The sequence below is a fragment of the Saccopteryx bilineata genome, chromosome 1 (genome assembly GCF_036850765.1).
Source record: "Saccopteryx bilineata isolate mSacBil1 chromosome 1, mSacBil1_pri_phased_curated, whole genome shotgun sequence".
Taxonomy (NCBI): Eukaryota; Metazoa; Chordata; class Mammalia; order Chiroptera; family Emballonuridae; genus Saccopteryx; species Saccopteryx bilineata.
The window spans coordinates 125074205-125093176 of record NC_089490.1 but is presented as its reverse complement, the minus strand read 5'-3'; the positions used below and the strand labels follow the sequence as shown (position 1 = coordinate 125093176).

General features: G+C 38.4%; 1 protein-coding gene across 8 annotated transcripts in view; it reads left to right on the top strand.

The window, feature by feature from the left end:
- Positions 1-18972, top strand: part of DNAI7 (dynein axonemal intermediate chain 7) — an 83845-nt gene that overhangs the window by 35183 nt on the left and 29690 nt on the right. For all 8 annotated transcript variants that reach the window (XM_066264816.1, XM_066264812.1, XM_066264834.1 and 5 more), the window contains 3 exons: positions 3213-3359; positions 12972-13075; positions 15242-15545. In XM_066264816.1, coding sequence (XP_066120913.1) covers positions 3213-3359; positions 12972-13075; positions 15242-15545 — 555 coding nt within the window. The remainder of the gene's footprint in view (positions 1-3212; positions 3360-12971; positions 13076-15241; positions 15546-18972) is intronic.

The following is an 18972-nucleotide window of genomic DNA, read 5'->3' as shown; positions in this document are numbered from 1 at the left end:
CAGTAGTCAAAGACATATATGGCAGACAATTTTTCAGAATCGAGGAAAGATACGAACCTTCTCATTCAAGAAATGCAACAAATGCCAAGCTTGGATAAATAGAAAGAAATCCATGCTTAGACACATCTACATAAAATTAGAAGCTAAAAGGAATTCACTCCTCTTGGTTCTATTATCCTTTATGCTCTTTCTTCTAATCCCTCACTGTATTTTTGTGCTCCTTGTCACTGTGGTTTACCGCTCCTCCATGTTGCTATGAGATTGGGTAACTCCAGACCCTGGGGAGCACATAACAAGCATTGCCTAATTTAATTTGGACAACAAGCTGATGAAGTTCATTTTACATCTGAAGAGATAGATTGTGACTTGCTTATAGTCCCCTTTAAGACCTTAATGGGCTTTACTCTGACTTTCCAAAGGCCCCAACGAGCCTCCCACACACTGAAGTGTTACACACCAGTGGCTCCATCATGCAGTATTCCTGCCATTTCAAACCCACTCTGCTGGGGGGCTCCCATCACATGATGCCAGGCCAGGAGTCTGGAGCTTAGCTGTGAGCAGGGCGGCAGTGCAGGTAGCACCTCTGAGTTCGCCAGTGATACGTGTGAAGCAGTACCTCCTGGTTATGAATGTGGGGTACAGAATTACAAGTAATAAATAGTAGAGAAGAGCAGAAAAGGATAAGTAAAACAAAACAGGAGACAGAAGAGGACAGAAACTGTGGCAATAGAAAACTAAAGCAGGAAGCCACAAGAGGAACAGAAAGAATGGGATAGAAGTGACCGCATGGTAAACATCAAGTTCCAAAATGATCAAATTTATTTAATTGACAAACTCTTAGAAAACACTTACTATGCCAGGCTTTAGAAATAATAACTTGCTGGATTTTCAGAGGAACTCTGTGAGGTAGGCACCATTATTCTCATTTTACAGATGAAAAAATCAAGGCATCGAGATATTAAATAGCTTGCCCAGGATTACACTGGTGGTAAGAGGTGCTAGAAGTGAAGCCTTTATCTGGCTGGGTCTATTCCCTATACTATTATTTGGCCTCTCTTAATTTGGAAATTTTCTATTACCTGTGTCAGTGTTCAAAGCTAAATTCTTGCACTATTTGCTTTTGATCATGCTGTGCCTCAGTTTCTTCTAACACTTTAAATATCTCTTCACTCTCTTGCTTGCATGGTTTCTGAGCAGTCTGTTCCTCTAAACTAAGATTAGGTGTTTTTCTCTCTGGCTTCCATCAGGATATTAAAATTTATCTTTGATACTCAATACTTTGAAAATAATATGCCTTAGTGTAGTTTGGGGGGCACCTTATCCTGCTTGGTGTTCTCTGAGCTTCATGGGTCTGTGGTTTGGCCTCTGCCACTAATTTGGGGAAATTCTTAGTCATTATTGTTTCAAATATTTCTTCTGTTCCTTTCTTTTCTCTCTAATATTCCCTCTCTTACATGGGAACTACCTTTAGTAATTATCTCATGGTCCTTGGATATTCTCTTCTGTTTTTGTTGCAGTTTTCACTCCCTTTGAGTTTTGGTTTTCCAGGATTCTATTGGCATGTCCTCTAGCACAGAGATTCTTCCTCAGCTGAGTGCAATTTGCTAATAAGCCCATCAGGGGCAGGCTTCACTTATGCTGCTGTTGATTTGAACTCTAGCATTTCTTTTTGGTTCTTTCTTAGGATTGCCATCTCATTGCTTACGTAATTCATCTTTTCTTGCATGCTGTCTACTTTATCCACAGAGCTATTAGCATATTAATTATAGTTAAGTTTCTGGTCTGATAATTCCAACACCCTACCATGTCTAGTTCTGATGCTTGTTCTGTCTCTTCAAATTGTGGTTTTTGCCTTTTGGTATGCTATTAATCTTTTCTTTCTTTTTTTTTTTAAATTTTACTTATTGGGGTGACATCAGTTAACATAACTATACAGATTTCAGATGCCCATTCTACAACACATCTCTGTTGACTGTGTTCTGTGTTCCCTTAGTAATCTTTTCTGGATGGCTGGACATGGTGTACTGGATAAAAGGAACTGCTATAAATAGTTCTTGAATAACATGGTGGTGAGGTAGGGTAGGGGCAGGGGAAGACTTCTACAGTCCCCTGATTAGGTCTCGGTGTCTTAGCAATCCTGTGCCTGCGCTGTGAACCTCACAAGTGGCGAAGTTCTTCGTATTCCCTCTTCAGTGGGAGAGGGTGACTACAGCCAGCTGCAGGTGGAGATTTCCTTTCCCCTAAGTGAGTTAGGCTCTGATCAAACTATAGCAGGTTAGGCTCTGGTTAATCATTTCCTGAGGTCAGGTGTATGGCAAAGGACAGAAGGATCTGGAATATTTCAAAATGGTTCCCTTTTCCCTTCTATTGCCAGAAGCATGAGGTGATTTTTCTCAGTTTTATTGTAGGAACCTGGTTGAGCTCCTGTGAGTGAATGTCACAATACTGTGGGTCCTCCCGTTCCCATGGCTGTGCCCTCCTGGAGTTTATTTATCTCTCAGTTGTCCACACTGAACCTCCAGCAACTTCTCATTTATAGCTCAGGTTTTTTCACCACGCCCTGGTCCCTGCCCCATCTGTTCTGGTAAGCCATGACTCTCCATGTTCACCTGGAGGCCTTTCCAGTCTCGGGGGGCAGGGACTGGCCCTGTGTCCACCTGTCATGGATCCAAGAAGACTTGTTGATTTTTCAGTCTGTTCAGCTTTTTACTTGTTAGCACAGAGTGGCATCTTCCAAGCTTCTTACAGGTGGAACTGGACATTCTTACATTTACTTATCCATAAAATAAGCACAATAACAGTATCCAACTCATGGAGTTATAATGAGAAGTGAATGAATTAAAACATGTGAAGCATTTAGAATAGTTCTCAGCACATAGTAAGCATTCAGTAAATATTCGTAATTTTCCTCCTCTTCTCTTTGTTATGTTGTGATTTCTATTGTTCCCCAGTCTTAGATAATGAAAGCTCTGTTACACTGATTGAGAATTCTTATAATGGAATGTTGGGAGGAAATAGTCTATTTTTTGTGTGTGTTCTTAAATAATATAAATCCTTTCTTATATTTATTTTACTGACAATAAGATACATTATTAGATTCAAAAATTTTAGAATATTCCCCTTTTCACCATTTTTTGACTATTTGTTAGATTTGACTTACTTTTATTGTAAATTTTTACTTTATATTTTTACTTTCTACTTTTCCTTTCTAGTTAATTGACGAATTGAAATTAATTTTACTGGATGCTCCACCATATGATTTGCAAGACACAAATACAGTGCAGTACCGAGAAACCCTTCTGGAGCTGCAGGAGCTCCTTCAGCTCAAGTTTGACAGAGCCACAGAAATGCTGCTCAGAGTAAGTGTCCTGTTTCGCTTATATGTTTTTATTAACTCTTATAAGAATTAAAATTTAATGCTATATAATTTAAAAACTCAGTGTCTTTTTTTTTCCAAAAATTAAAAGGTTATAAAAAAAGCCGGTGGAATTATTTAAGGCACATGTATTTATCCATAATTAACAACTGTGAATATTTTATTTTTAAAGAAATAAAACATCCATATAGCTAGAATCTAGTTTTATTTATTATATTTGCTAAGGTTTACCGGGATTACTATGAAAATAAATTCACAAAACATTGTATATTAGATATTCACTCTAGGTAAGTCAGTTGATACAGGATTACAATTATTTTAGTCACTCTATTTTTTCAAATATCTTAGCACTAATACTATCCAAATAGCCATAAAATCATTATTATACCTAAGAAAATTAATAAAAATTCTATAATATATTCTAATATTCAGTCCATATTTAATTTTTCTCTAATATCATATGAATATCTTCTATAGCTGGTTTTTTTTCTTTTTTTTAATTTATTAATTTTACAGAAGAGAGAGAGCAAGAGAAAGAGAGAAAAAAGGTGGGGAGGAGGAGCAGGAAGCATCAACTCCCATATGTTCCTTGACCAGACAAGCCCAGGGTTTTGAACCTGTGACTCAGTGTTCCAGGTCGATGCTTTATCCACTGTACTGCCACGGTGAGGCTGTCCTTTTTCTTTTTAACTCAGAAAATAATCCAAGGTCACACATTCCTTTTGGCTCTTGTCTCTTTTCTTTTGGTCTCGAAACAGTGCTAGCCTTGGTACAGCTTTGGTAGAATAATGTTCTAATTACCAAAAGAACAGCAAAGAAGGCTTAAACTTTACTACATTTATGTTAGCTGTAATATTTATACTATAACTTTGCAACTATTTTATTTATATTATAAGAAAAAGAAAGTAAAGAAATATAATTAATCAAAATTTTTATTGTAAAATAAAAATGATACAGTATGTAAAAGAAAAGATTAGGAAAAAACTGTAATGTTATATTTAAAATGGAAATATCAGTACGAACTATATTTCTTTTTATTCTATAAGAAGGAGCCAGGTCTAATTGGGGTAAATGGCTGATTTCAGGTCTGAGACAGGGAAAGTGAAGGTTGAGGTTGTTATTGAAAGATGAGGTTGAGTTTTCTTGTGGTAGAAAGCAAATAAATGCTCCAAGTCTGATGGAGTCATATCCCAAAGGGCACGACTAACTGAGTCTCCTACTAGTCAAATTTGGGAAAATATGAGTATCAGAAAGAACAATGACTCTAACTAATTATAACATACTGAATAAAAATGATGAGTCTATAGTAACACTCAGAAAAGAGGGAAGAAAGTGGGGTGTGGAGAGGGAGAGAACAGTTCTTTACAGAGGAGTGTGCTCTCTGATAAATCTAGGAATGATCAGCTGAAAGAATCACCATTTTTCAATCCCTAATGTAATAACTGATAAGGATTATCAATGGTTACTTAAATAGTTAGGTGAAAAGTAGAGTTGTCGAGGAACACATTATTCTTATAGTGTCAAAGTAATAGACCACAGATTACTTACTGATTGGGAAAAATGTGCTTTGCAATATGGAGTTGTGGGTACTTACTACCTTAACCAAATGATGAAATCCATATAATTAATAGTGGGGCATAATATACCTCCTGAAAGGTTATAATATGAAGAAAACAACAAAACCTATGATGCCTTCTTCTAAAAATAGCTTATCTGAATCCAATTAAACCTACCTAAGACTAGCATCTAGTACATAGAAAATGAGATAGAGGAGCAACTTAACTAATACAATGAGGAAGCAATCAGATAAATCCACAGTGAGGAACAATTTTACAGGGGAACTATCCTGGACACTTCAAAAAGTTAATCTCACAGGAAAAAAAAAGTAGGGGCAGGGGACAATCACTTTTAAAAAAGCAGTAAATCAATTTCAGTACTTTTAAGTTTTTACATTATAGCAACTAAATGCATACTAATTTACTTAAGCCTTTTAAGAGAGATAATTTCTTAAGCAATTGGCATCAAGTTATGCTAGTTTTTATTATAAAAATTTTTAAGAACATCCTTAAATTGTATGATTAATGTTGGATACCAGGTATTGGACTAGTAAAATACACAACTCATCTGGATTTTATAAACTGGGTTTATTGTTTTCTAACCTTGATGTGTTCAGAAATAGGCAAACATTTACAGTAGCGTAATCTACATTTTAATAAGGAACAGCTAAAAAAGCATGTGTATAAAAAATGAAGTCATGATAATGTTAAAATTGACAAGGGTAACATAATAGCAATCTACACATGCTACTGATAGATATGTGTATTCCAAACTGCCCTCTTGATGTTCTGCTTATCTATCAGACCTCACCCTTACTGGACTATGGCCCCTGAGACAGAGAAATTCCAAAAAGCTGAAAAGCCACCCCAAGGAGGGGCTCCAGACATACCAGGACTTTTGATTCAACACCCACATGCTCGAGATTTTTCTTGCCCTCATATAATTTGTCCCCCTAGCTTGTACTGGTGCACTTCTCCCGGAGGAGCGCCCCGGCAGGTCTTTCTTCTCTAATAAGCCTGCACACCTGGTGATTGAGTGCCGTCTCATTCTTTTTTTTTTTTTTTTGGTTGTTTTTATTTATTTTTTTAAAATTAATTATTAATTTTTATTAATTTTAATGGGGTGACATCAATAAATCAGGGTACATATATTCAAAGAAAACATGTCCAGGTTATCTTGTCATTCAATTATGTTGCATACCCATCACCCAAAGTCAGATTGTCCTCCGTCACCTTCTATCTAGTTTTCTTTGTGCCCCTCCCCCCCTCCCTCCTTCCCTCCCCCTGCCCCCTGTAACCACCACACTCTTGTCCATGTCTCTTAGTCTCATTTTTATGCCCCACCAATGTATGGAATCCTGCAGTTCTTGTTTTTTTCTGATTTACTTATTTCACTCCGTATAATGTTATCAAGATCCCACCATTTTGTTGTAAGTGATCCAATGTCATCATTTCTTATGGCTGAATAGTATACCATGGTATATATGTGCCACATCTTTATCCAGTCTTCTATTTTTTTTTAAAGCCTTTAAGCAAACTCTTGGCTAATACAGCAAGAATCCATAAAAGAGTAGTGTCCTTAACAAGTTCACCAAGTCCAAGTTGGCCCCAACACCATGCCAAGTCCCTGATAAATGCAACCCAACCCCAGTTCAGTCTGTTAGGAGCTGTCCCAAGGAGCAGGAGTCCAGGAAAAGTCCACATCCAGGAAAAGTCCACATGGCACTGGAATTGTTGTCACAATTTTATACTTTGCTGCTCATGTCCAAGTCCCAATGACCGCTGCTTCTAGCTGATAATGATTCAGGTAGACTGGAAAAGCCATCTGCAGCATGTGTGGAGATGGAGCTTCTGTTCTCCTCTGCCTGGAGAGATAAGACCAGGTCTCATTCTTATATCTGGTGCCGAAACCCGGGACAGGGTACTAACTGCCTGGACGATCCCTCTTTGCCGTCCAAACTTACAATCAGGGAAGCAATGGGCAGTGGCAGCTCGTCCCGGGCTTACTCCCTGATTCTGTTTGGACGTGTAATTGTAGGTTGATTGGCCGGCAGTCTAACCCTGTCCTAAACCCCTGCTGGACCAGAGAAAGGTAAGGAGTTTCTCCCTCCCCCTTCCCCGGTTGGCCTCTAAATTTCTCTATAAAAACCCCTTTCTGGTCAGACGGTTTTCTCTGACATGCCTCACGTTTTGAGGGGTTTGACTTTCAGTCTCAGTGGACTGCACGGAAGACTAGGCGCCTAGCCAAACCTCTCCACTCTCTCAGACTTCTTGTCCTCGGAGTTCCCTGACAAGTAGTGATGACCTCTATCAGGGACGACTCCCCCACATGGAGATTCTCTTCTCTTGGGACAGTGACAAAAGGCCAGGATGCCCCCTCTTGCTCACCTGTCTCCACAGCTCTTCAGAATCTAAGCCTTTCGACCAGACCCCTCTAGGATGTCTCATAAAAAACTTCACCAAACTTGGTCTCTCAGACCTCAAACCGAAGAAATTATGTCTGTAACATAGCATGGACTCAATACAGACTATACAATGACTCCCATTGGCCTGAAAATGGGACATTCGATTACAATGTCCTAAGAGATCTTGACAATATCTGCCACCGGATGGGGAGGGCATCAGAAATTCCTTATGTGCAGGCTTTCTTCTCCCTTCTCTCCTGTCCTTAATTTCTGTGCCTTCTGTTCTACACGCAGGCCGTTTTGGCCAAAGAAACCTCACCAAAAACCTCTGCTCCTAATCTTTCCTTCTCCATGGACTCCCAACTCTCTCCTTCTCCTGCCTGACCCCTGAGGGCACCCCTTTCTCGGGACCCCTCTCTGGTCCCTCTGCAAATCTTTTCCACTCTAGTCTCTTTCCTCCAAGAGCCCCCTCCTTTCTCCACTGTGTTCTTCATCCCCTCCCCCCTCCTTAGAAGCTGTGGCTCTGGCTGCGGTGCCTGTCTCTTCTCTGACCCTTCCTCCCTCCTTACAAACTGCAATTCTGTCTGTCTCCTCTCCGACCCCTCCTCCTTCCTTACAAACTGTGACTGTGCCTTTCCTCTTCATCCTCTCCCCTCTCCTCAGAGCTCTAAATCTCTTTTGACTTCTCTGACCACATGGCGCCACACCAGTACTTTAACCTCCTCCTCCTCCTCCTGCAGATTCTGACCCTCCTTTCCATCCAGCTGCTCACACTGTCCATCCGTCTGCTTTCTCTCCTTCTCCCCTCTATGCTGGCAACTCTCTGCTATCTCAAAAAACTTAAAAAGCAGAATTGTATATTAAGCTATGTGAGTAAGTAATCCATCTTGTCTCTTTGTTTGTCAGAAAATATCTCTAGTATAATTTGAATTGAAACAAGTAAAGCGTGATCATTTAAATTCCTTAATTCATAATGTGTATCTGAAGTCTTTGTTTAATGTGTAACTGCGTCTGTTTCTAAGGCCTTAAACCAATAATTACCCACCTCTTAAACCAGGCTTACTCATCCCCACAGACTCTCCCTGCAATACCCCCACCCTTCCTGTTCAAAAACTTTCAGGGGCTTTTTGCCTTGTACAAGCCTTACACCTAATCAATGAGGCAGTAATTCCCATCCATCCAGTAGTCCCTAATCTCTACAAGTCACTGTCACACATCTTGTCAAACACCACTCACTTCAGGGTCCTAGACCTCAAGAATGCCTTCTTTACCATTCCTCTACACCCTGGCTCTTATTTTCTGTTTGCATTTACCTTTATTTAAACTGACCCAGACACTAATGCAGCCCAGTAATTTATGTGGACTATCTTACCCCAGGGGATCAAAAACAGCCCACACCTGTTTGGGCAGGAACTAGCTCAGGATTTAGCAGCATGCAATCTTAAAACTAGTTCTTTCTTACAATATGTAGATGATCTACTCCTCTGCAGCCCCTCCCTGCCTGCCTCAAGGAGACACACCACCACCCTTCTTAACTTCCTCACTGTGAAGGGATATTGTGTCTTCTCTGCTAAGGCTCAACTTCATTCTCAGTCTGTAGTCTATCTAGGCATCGCCTTAACTCCCACCACCTGAAGTCTCACCCTAAATCAAACTCAGACCCTCCGCAGTCTCCAACCACCTACCACCACATATCAAATCCTTTATTTCCTCAGTCTAATAGGCTTCTTTAGACACTGGATTCCCAATTTTGCTCTCTTAGTCAAGCCCCTCAGTGAGATCTTCTGAGCATGGCTTTTAAGGTCTATAATGACCAAGGAAGTAACAAAAAGGCAAATAAGGCCCAAAAGAAGTCAGGAAATACCAGCTTTTGGCTCCAGTGCCCTAAAGGGCTTCATAGAATTCTATCAGGGCCCTACTTCAAGAGTGGAAAGAAAAGTCATTGAACTGAGGCCTGCCAGGCTTCCCGGCCCCATCAAGGGACACACCTCTGCTGTGGAAAGAGGGACACGAGAAGGTAAGCTGCCCCCTTGCTCCATGGAGAGAAGGTTCAGTCTCTTCTAGCCCTGCTCCAGCTACCTGTGACCTGACCTTGCCCAGTGTGCTGGGAATTGCCACTAAAGGCCCAAGGACATCGTTCACGAGCCTAAGGTGTTTCTTCCAAGTAGCAGATAAACTGATCTCATTTCTTGTAAACAAAAGGGCCATCTACTATGCCTCACTTGAATATTTAAGTTTTATTTATCCCTCAAAGATCTCTACTGTGGGTATTGACAGTCTGATTTTGTTACTTTATTTAATGTATAGTATCTCCTTTATTCCTCTTGTCTCAATGCCCCATGCCTATTATAGGCTGGGACCTGCTGCTAATTCCAGCTAGAAGCAGTGGTTACTAGGACTTAAACTCTAACTGTAAAGTGTAGAAATGTAACCACCCTCTCCCTAAGTACTTGCAGGATTTACAGGTTACTCAACAAACTGTTCAAAGACTGTCCAGGAGGCGCTTCCAGCAGTACATTACTCAAGGACTGACTTTCTTGTGGACAGGTCCACACACCATGATCTTGACAACTCCCACTGCTGCTAAAATAGAAAAACAGCACGCCTTACCCCAACCACAAACCTGAAGCTGGTTGGTCTACGTATGGTGAATATATGAAAAACGAAGAACTCTTTTAATCAGACTTTGGGAAAAGGGAAACTAGGATAAAAAGAAAGTCAACTTAATGTCACTAAAGGTTAAAGATTTTTAAATCAAGAGTTCTGACTAGAAAGGAATTGAATGCTTTTGATAATAGAAGGTATAAGGTATAGAAATACTTTTGAAAGAAAAAGGAAAAGCAAGTTGTTATGAAGGCCAGTTATTTCTGGATAAGAAAGTACATGAAAGCTGAAGGTTTATGTAAGTTGTAGAAGGTTTGTGCAGATTGTAGGAAGTTTGTACAGAAAAAAAGAATTTGTACAGTCAGAAAACTGGTTTTCATAGAATGTTTAATCAGTCACCCTAGCTAACAATCCTTTACTCTCCCCACTTATTGGACTGACTCTTTCCTCTACCCTGACCATCTGGAGCTCAGAAACACAGAAACGAAACTGACCCCTTGTCCTTGTATTCTCTATTCACCTCTCAACCTGCCTCACCCAATCAAAGGCTTTCTACTTGTGTAAGACCAACACCGATATGTGTCTCCTTACTAATTGGACAGAAACCTGTACCCTAATCTATCTCACCCCAAATATCAACCTAATCCCACCCCATAAGCCTCTTTCAATTCCTGGTACACTACCCGTCAATCTAAGAACCAAACGAGCTGTACAAGTAATCCCTCTTCTTATTGCTTTAGAAATCTCTACAGAAGTAGGTCTAGGGCAGGGGTCTCAAACTCAACTCAGCATGTGGGCCACAGAGCAAGATCACAGCCATTTGGTGGGCCGCACTAGGTCTACAAAAGGCAACTGTTACGCAACACTTTTCTCACTGCAGTTGAAAACAAAAAAAATCAGTACAACAAGCACAATCGTACATGCAGTTTACTCAGTGTCACAAAATGACCAGAAACTGTAGTTCGCATCACAACTGCTATTCACTAAGCTAATATCTAGCTAGGATGCTAGAGAAATGAAAAATACAAGTAGGCCCCTAGGCTTACTTAATTTTATCCAAAATATTTTGAACTTCGTGGATTAGTCTGCGGGCTGCACAGAATTGTTCGGAGGGCTGCATGCGGCCCATGGGCTGCAAGTTTGAGACCCCTGGTCTAGGGGCAGGGGGACTGGCTACTTCCCTGTCTTATTCTATTTGCTTTCTCTCTCTCTGAAGCCCAGCAAATTTGTAAACATGTAATCAGTGGTTTCACACAAACTGGGCATCTTGACTATTGCCTTTCATTGGTCCACTCACTCTCCTATTTATTTTTCTAACTTTTAGACCCTGCCTCTTACATTTGTTCACTAGTTTCTTACAGAACCACATGCAGACCTTCGCCAATCAGAAAATTGGAAAAATCTTCCTAACACTACATACCGACTCTGAAACCTGCCCTCACGAAACAGAAAAATCTGAAACCCTATATCAGCAAACCTCCTAAATCCTATCTTTCAACCCCTATAGGTCCCCTAACCCTAAAGCTCTCCCGTATCCCTGAAGAACTAGGAGAATGAATAGCATTCACCTCCTAAGGCTTCTCAGTCTTTTTACCCTTCACATAGTAAGGGAACAAGATCGCTGAGTCTTCTTGGCTGAAGAAGAGCCTACAAACAGACATGAAACATTTCTTTTAGCTCAAACTAACTGCTCTCTCCAGGGCTGCCAGGAGAGAATATCTCTAACGTTACCATGGAAGCACTTTCACTCCCCGCTATACAACCCTCCTTATCTCTGCATTCCTGATCTCCAAATACTTGCCCCTTTCTTTATCAAGTTCCTACAGGCTGGGATGAGAGAAATCTCTAAGATTACCTACAATCAAATGCTCCTACACTCCTATTCCCCAATACCCCAAGGAGAACTTCATGAGGGAAATATCAAATAGGTAGGGATGACAGCAGGAAGAAGCCACCCCTCAGCCTGAGAAGTTCCCTCCTGAATGTTCTCCAAACCCCCTTCCTTTTAATATTTAGTCTTTCTAAAAACTTACACCAACAGGTTCCCTGTCTCTAAAAATCTCCACATGTCCTCCCATTCGAGAGGAACCAGACCAGCACACCTCATGAGGCTCATCCAGGAGACCATGTATCACCATGTCACCCTGTTCAATCAGCACTCGCAGCAAGCAACTAACAATTATTATCTCGCAAAATTTTTTTACTTCCTCACTCAGGTTTTCGAAGACATCGCCTGGTTCAGACCTCACAGCACGGAAATTGATGACCTCCTTAACTGGATGAGGGACTTGGCTTGGCAAAGTTCCCTTCTTGAGTTCTCTCCAGAAGAAGCAATAATTTTCCAATTTTTTCTCCTCTTTCTCCTCGTCACCGCTCACCGTATAATATAAAATTAATAACTGCCTTTCTTTTATATGTAACCACAGAGTTGAGAAATGATAGATATGTGTGTTCCAAACTGCCCTCTTGATGTCCCGCTTATCTGTCAGACCTCACCCTTACTGGACTATCGCCCCTGAGGCAGAGAAATTCCAAAAAGCTGACAAGCCGCCCCAAGGATGGGCTCCGGACATACCAGGACTTTTGATTCAACACCCACATGCTCGAAATTTTTCTTCACTCCATATAATTTGTCCCCCTAGTTTGTACTGGTGCACTTCTCCCGGAGGAGTGCCCGGCAGGTCTTTCTCCTCTAATAAAGCTGCACACCTGGTGATTGAGTGCCATCTCATCTTACAGCTAGCTGGGTATATAGGAGCAACTTTTATCCTTTGATACCTTAAGAGAAACTAAGTGAAAAAAGAGAAGCACAATTTATTAAGTAAATACGTTTATATCATTTTGAGAATTTTTAAGCAATTCTTTGTCTTTTTTTATTGAACCTTATTTTTACCCAAATAATTCTCTTGAGTAGTGAAGGGAATCCAACACCTACATGATAAAATAACATTTTCTAAGTTGTGTAATGTATGAGGCGTCTGACCTTTTATGGTGTTGTTTTGTTGTTTTTGTTTTTTTTTTCTCTTACAGCAAGCTAGTTCTTTAGCAGATCTGGACACTGGAAATATGGAAAAAGTCATTCGAGATGAAAATGTTACACTGTATGTATGGGCAAACCTCAGGAAGAATCCAAGGTATTTTCATAGGTGATATTGTAGGTAAAGATATGAGAGTAACATCATGATGACCAAGCGTATGCCTGTTGAATAACAGAATAGCATCCTTGGAAAAACCCATGTTAAGAAGTCAGCCAAATGGATAAAGCATCAACCTGGGATGCTGAGGACCCAGGTTCAAGAGTCCAAGGATGCTGACTTGAGTGTTTGTGGGCTCATCCAGCTTGAGCACAGGATCACCAGCTTGAGCGTGAGGTCACCGTCTTGAACATGGGATCATAGATATGACCCCATGGTTGCTGATTTGAACCCCAAGCTTGCTGGTTTGAGCCTAAGGTCGCTGGGTTGAGCAAGGGGTCACTGGCTTGGCTAGAGCCCACCAGTCAAGGCACATAAAACAATCCATCAATAATGCTGCAATGAAGAATGCATGCTTCTCATTTCTCTTCCTTCCCATCTGTCTGTCCCTGTCTCTCTCACTAAAAAAAAAAAAAAAAAAAAAAAAAAAGTCAGTCATGGTATTTAATACAAATATATGCTGAGTAAATATTAAGTCTTCCCCTCTCTTCACTGCTTAACCTTGCCCCCCCCCCAAAGTAGAAGTGGTGCTTCTACGTGGCAATCTCAACTTAAAAACATAGTGTTGGGAACTGTTAAAAGTAATACTTTCCAAAAAATAATACATTTATATTTATTTTAAGAAATTTAAGTAATGTTTCTACAATTATTTTTAACAACATAACAGCTTTCTGAGGAATGATAGTGGTAATCATAAATTCACAGTCACTTGGCTGCTGCTTGATCTCAAATATTTCAAATTAATTCATTTAGTATGGCAGTAAGTTTTAAGGTAAAATTACCAGAATAAAAGTTAGGAGGTTCTGCTCTCAACTCTGAAAAGACTAGTCATGTTACGTTGGAAGAAACTAGACTTTATGTTTGATATTTAGCGATAGGAAGAAACAAAATATTTTCCACATTGTATTTGTTACAAAATACTCCTTGGTTTAAATCTATATTAGAGACAAGAGAGTAATATAATTTCTTATTATGAAATATGTTATATACAGAAGAGTAAAGAGAATATATATAATTTTAAAAGAATAGAAGTAAAATGAATAGCCCTATATTAACTACCCAGGTCTAAGAAGAGAATTACCATATAAGACACATCCATTTTTGAAAAATTTGAGATGTAAAAACTGGGTGCATCTTATACAGTGGTTGTGGCATTTCAAATGCCATAGATGGAACTGAGAACGAGGCAATATATGCAGACAGTGATTCGTCATCAGACACAGATGAGGACAGGCTAAGGGAGGGGAGTTCTGACACTGATGAGGAGTTGTATGAATTTTATGATGAATAAAACTTGAGTTTAATAACTTTATGTAATACTTTTTTTGTTTTAATTTTGGGCCCCAAAATTAAGGTGTCTTATACATGGGAGCATCTTATACATGGGGAAATATGGTAGGTGGTTCTTTTACTAAGATAAGAAGTAGTGGAGGCAGAAAAAAATACTGTTTTAGTTTGATGGTGATGGTGAAGGGGGATTGTAGGGATGGACTTGTTGAGTTTGAAATATCTATGAAATATAAAAATGCAACTACCTGAAAGACTTCAGAGAATCTGAGTTGAAGATATATTTTTTGGAGTCATTGCATATAAATTAGTAGTTCTTGGACTTTTGGGGAGTGATGGATGCTTATGATCTTCAAGTCATTCTATATGCTCACATATATATAAGGGCATTTGGATCTCTTAAAGCTCATTCAGGACGTTTTTTCCCCCTACCCAGCCCCAGGAAACAGAGAACTCATGTAAAAACCTCCTGACACTTTAAATAATAATTGATGCCATAGAAATAATATCCAAGGAGATTCTGTGAAGGGAGTAGAGAAGGCTCTGGGAAGGAAAGCTGAGTAATATCAACATGTAAGAAGGGATGGTTAGGAAGAAGGCCATACAGAGGAAACAGAAGGAGCTGCTAGTGATGGAGAAGAGTATTGGATTTTAAGAAGAGTATGTTTTGAGAAGGGTACCTTGTAAAGAAAGCAAGTAAGGGTTGGGATTCAAAACTGGCAAAATTAACTGTAGAGAAGTACTGCTTAAGTATAAATTTGCAACAGATCCAGTGTTTTCTTGGGCCTCATCTTCTTTGTTAAAATCAATTATTAACAGGTACAGCAGTGTCAGATGCTCTGAAATAAAAATTGGTTTTGAAATTCCAACAATATTAGCAACAAGTGACATTGCTCTGAGACTCCTACATACTCGCTATGATCACGTCACACCACTGAGCCCTGTCCCAAGATTATCACAAGTACCTGCTTCCACGTCATCTCACTTTGTCAAAGATAAAGATGGGCAAGCAGCAGTCATCGAAGAGTTTCAAGAAGAGTACAAACAACCAGAAATTGAATCTAACTCAGTCCAGCAGGAAGAAATAAAAGTTGAAGAACAAGGTGATATTGAAACACAAATGGTAAGACACATTTAGATGTATAATTTTTTTTGTTATGTAATAAGTGTTATTAGACTCTCCTGAAGCATTCTCAAGACTTTTTCTTAAACAACTAGAAATTGTCTGAAAGCCACTTTCTTGCCAATGGCCTAATTTTGAATGTGTATTTTTTTCTTCCTTTCTGCCAATAGTCACTATTCATAGTGGAGCCTGTTGCTTCAACATCCTACAGTTCAGCATTGGGGTTGCTCATTTTTATTTTAGGAACACTCCTGAAAAGCTTTGAAGCAATTTAATTTTTTGTGTGTTTATTATATTTCAAACTTACTGAAGGGAACTTGTCATTAAATAAAAACTTGCAGTAAATACTTTTACAAACTGAGGAATTATGTTGCACTACTGTTACTTCCTGAGCTTTTGGTTTTGTAAGAACAAATTTTATAAAGTAAAAATTAGGTTGTTTTTTTTTATAATAATTTTATTTTTTTAATGGGGTGACATCAATAAATCAGGATACATATATTCAAAGATAACAAGTCCAGGTTATCTTGTCGTTCAATTATGTTGCATACCCATCACCCAAAGTCACATTGTCCTCTGTCACCTTCTATCTTGTTTTCTTTGTGCCCCTCCCCCTCCCCCTTCCCTCTCCCATTCCCCCCTCCCTCCTGTAACCACCACACTCTTATCAATGTCTCTTAGTTTCACTTTTATGTCCCACCTACGTATGGAATAATGCAGTTCCTGGTTTTTTCTGATTTACTTATTTCGCTTCGTATCATGTTATCAAGATCCCACCATTTTGCTGTAAATGTTCTGATGTCATCATTTCTTATGGCTGAGTAGTATTCCATAGTGTATATGTGCCACATCTTCTTTATCCAGTCTTCTATTGACGGGCTTTTTGGTTGTTTCCATGTCCTGGCCACTGTGAACAATGCTGCAATGAACATGGGGCTGCATGTGTCTTTACGTATCAATGTTTCTGAGTTTTGGGGGTATATACCCAGTAGAGGGATTGCTGGGTCATAAGGTAGTTCTATTTTCAGTTTTTTGAGGAACCACCATACTTTCTTCCATAATGGTTGTACTACTTTACATTCCCACCAACAGTGTATGAGGGTTCCTTTTTCTCCACAGCCTCTCCAACATTTGCTATTACCTGTCTTGCTAATAATAGCTAATCAAACAGGTGTGAGGTGGTATCTCATTGCAGTTTTGATTTGCATTTCTCTAATAGCTAAAGAAGATGAGCATCTTTTCATATATCTGTTGGCCATTTGTATTTCTTCCTGGGAGAAGTGTCTGTTCATATCCTCTTCCCATTGTACTCCTCTCTTAAAACTCGACATCTTTAGATATAATAACATATTGAGTAATTAAGTAATCATATTCCTTTATGTTTTGGCTCTTTTTTCTATTTTCAGGATCTTTAAGCTACTAACTTATTATATTAGAATAAATTGTATCAGTGGAATTTAGTAATACTTTTTTAGAATTAAGCAGATTTTGTTCAGCCATAAACAATTTGCACTTTAGGGAGGAACAGAAATAGCAGTGTTTCCTACAAGTGCTTAAGACATGAAGTGTATTGGTTTATTTTCTTTAAACACAGGCAAGGGTTAAGAATTAGATTGAATACAAATTTCAAAGCAGAATAGGAATCATTAGATAGTCTAAGAACATAGTTAATTGAAAATTCCATTTTAAATATTTTATCAGAATCAAAAATGATAAATGTTCTATTATAGAAAATGGATATAGCATGATGGTCAGTACAAAAAATATGGTATTTAGAGTATGACTACAACTTTGTAAAAATTAAAAAGGCATATGATGAAAAGAACCCAGAAACCTGAATATAGCTGATATTTTAGAGAGGTAGGAAATAAGTGATTTGTTCTTCAGAAATTTGTCACTTAAAAATTGGGTTTTTTTTTTTTTTTGAGCAATTCAATAGCTTTTAAAATTAAAAAAGAATTAGTTTACTTCTTAGGGAGCATGCTAACTTTACCAGCATTCACCAATATTTATAGTTCTCTCTTTTCCTGGACATTAGGGTGATAACACACCTTTCCCTCTGGAAGGTAGGTGTGACTATGCGATTTGCTTTAGCTGATAAGATGTCAGTGGAAGAGACATACTGATTCTAAACAGGGGGAAAATGAGCAGGTTGGCCCTGGACTTAACATTATTTAAATATGTGGTTAAAAAAACCCACAAGCCATTAACTTTCTATTTGGCAGGATTTGTGACTGGTAAGTCATGAAAACAAAGAGCAAATAAAAAGATATCAAATCATCATATGAAAAAAGTGTCTAAAAATGTTTGGTCTTGAGCCAATAAAAATATTGGATTAGGTCTTCCCTTAAATTCCTTAATTAGTATTTTACATGATTTCTTTTTAAATTGTGAAATAATAATTAGAAAATATATAATTTGAAATACTGTATGCCCATGACTAATACAATTTTTTCTTTTAGCTGAGATATATGCATGTATATATTTCAGTTAAAGTGACCTAGTCAAAATTCATAAAATAAACTAATCAAAACTCATAAAATAAAAGTATTTGAAGACAACATAGAGAGGTTATTATCTTTACCAAGGTCTTTCTTACTTCTCAGTATATCAAAACCAAACCCATAACAGAAAAGGAAATTAATCAAAATCAAACATTTTTATAGCCAAAAGCCAAAAAAACCTCACTATAAACAAAGTTGAAAGACAATGAACTGAGGAAAACATTGAAACATATGAAACAGTGTTAGTTATTTTAATATACAGAACTCATGCAAATTGGTAAGAAGTCAATTTCCTAATATAAAATTAAGCAAAGGGTTTGAGTACAGACAGCTGGAAAGTACAAATAACCAACAAAAATATGAAGAGATATTCAACTAAATAAATAATCAAATTAGAACCAATGTCACATCATTTCTTTTTATTGGATTGAGCATGGTAGGACCAGGCATTTTCACATACTGTTATTGGAAATGTAAATTTGTACAGTCTTTCCAAAGAGCAGTTTGGTGCTATGTAAATGTATTATTAATTTTAATGTTAGTAATTTATTTTTATGAAACAATAGGCCAGATACCGGCATAACTTGTTTTATTGTGCCTCACTTCATTGCACTTCACAGATGTGCTTATTACAAACTTAAGGTGCACCCTCCACCAGTAAAATGATTACGATTCACTTTATGTGGTTTTTTGGAACTGAACCTGCAATATCTCTGAGGGATGCCTACGAATAAAAATGAATGTGCTACAATGTTTGTTGAAGTATTTTTCATAATAGCAAATATAGTTCACAGATTAAGTTATAAAATATTCAACAGTGAAATTCATGATGACATGAATTTTATATACTTATTTTAAATTAAAAAATTGTGCTATAATTGACAATTAATATTAGTTTCAGGTATGCAACATGATGATTCAAT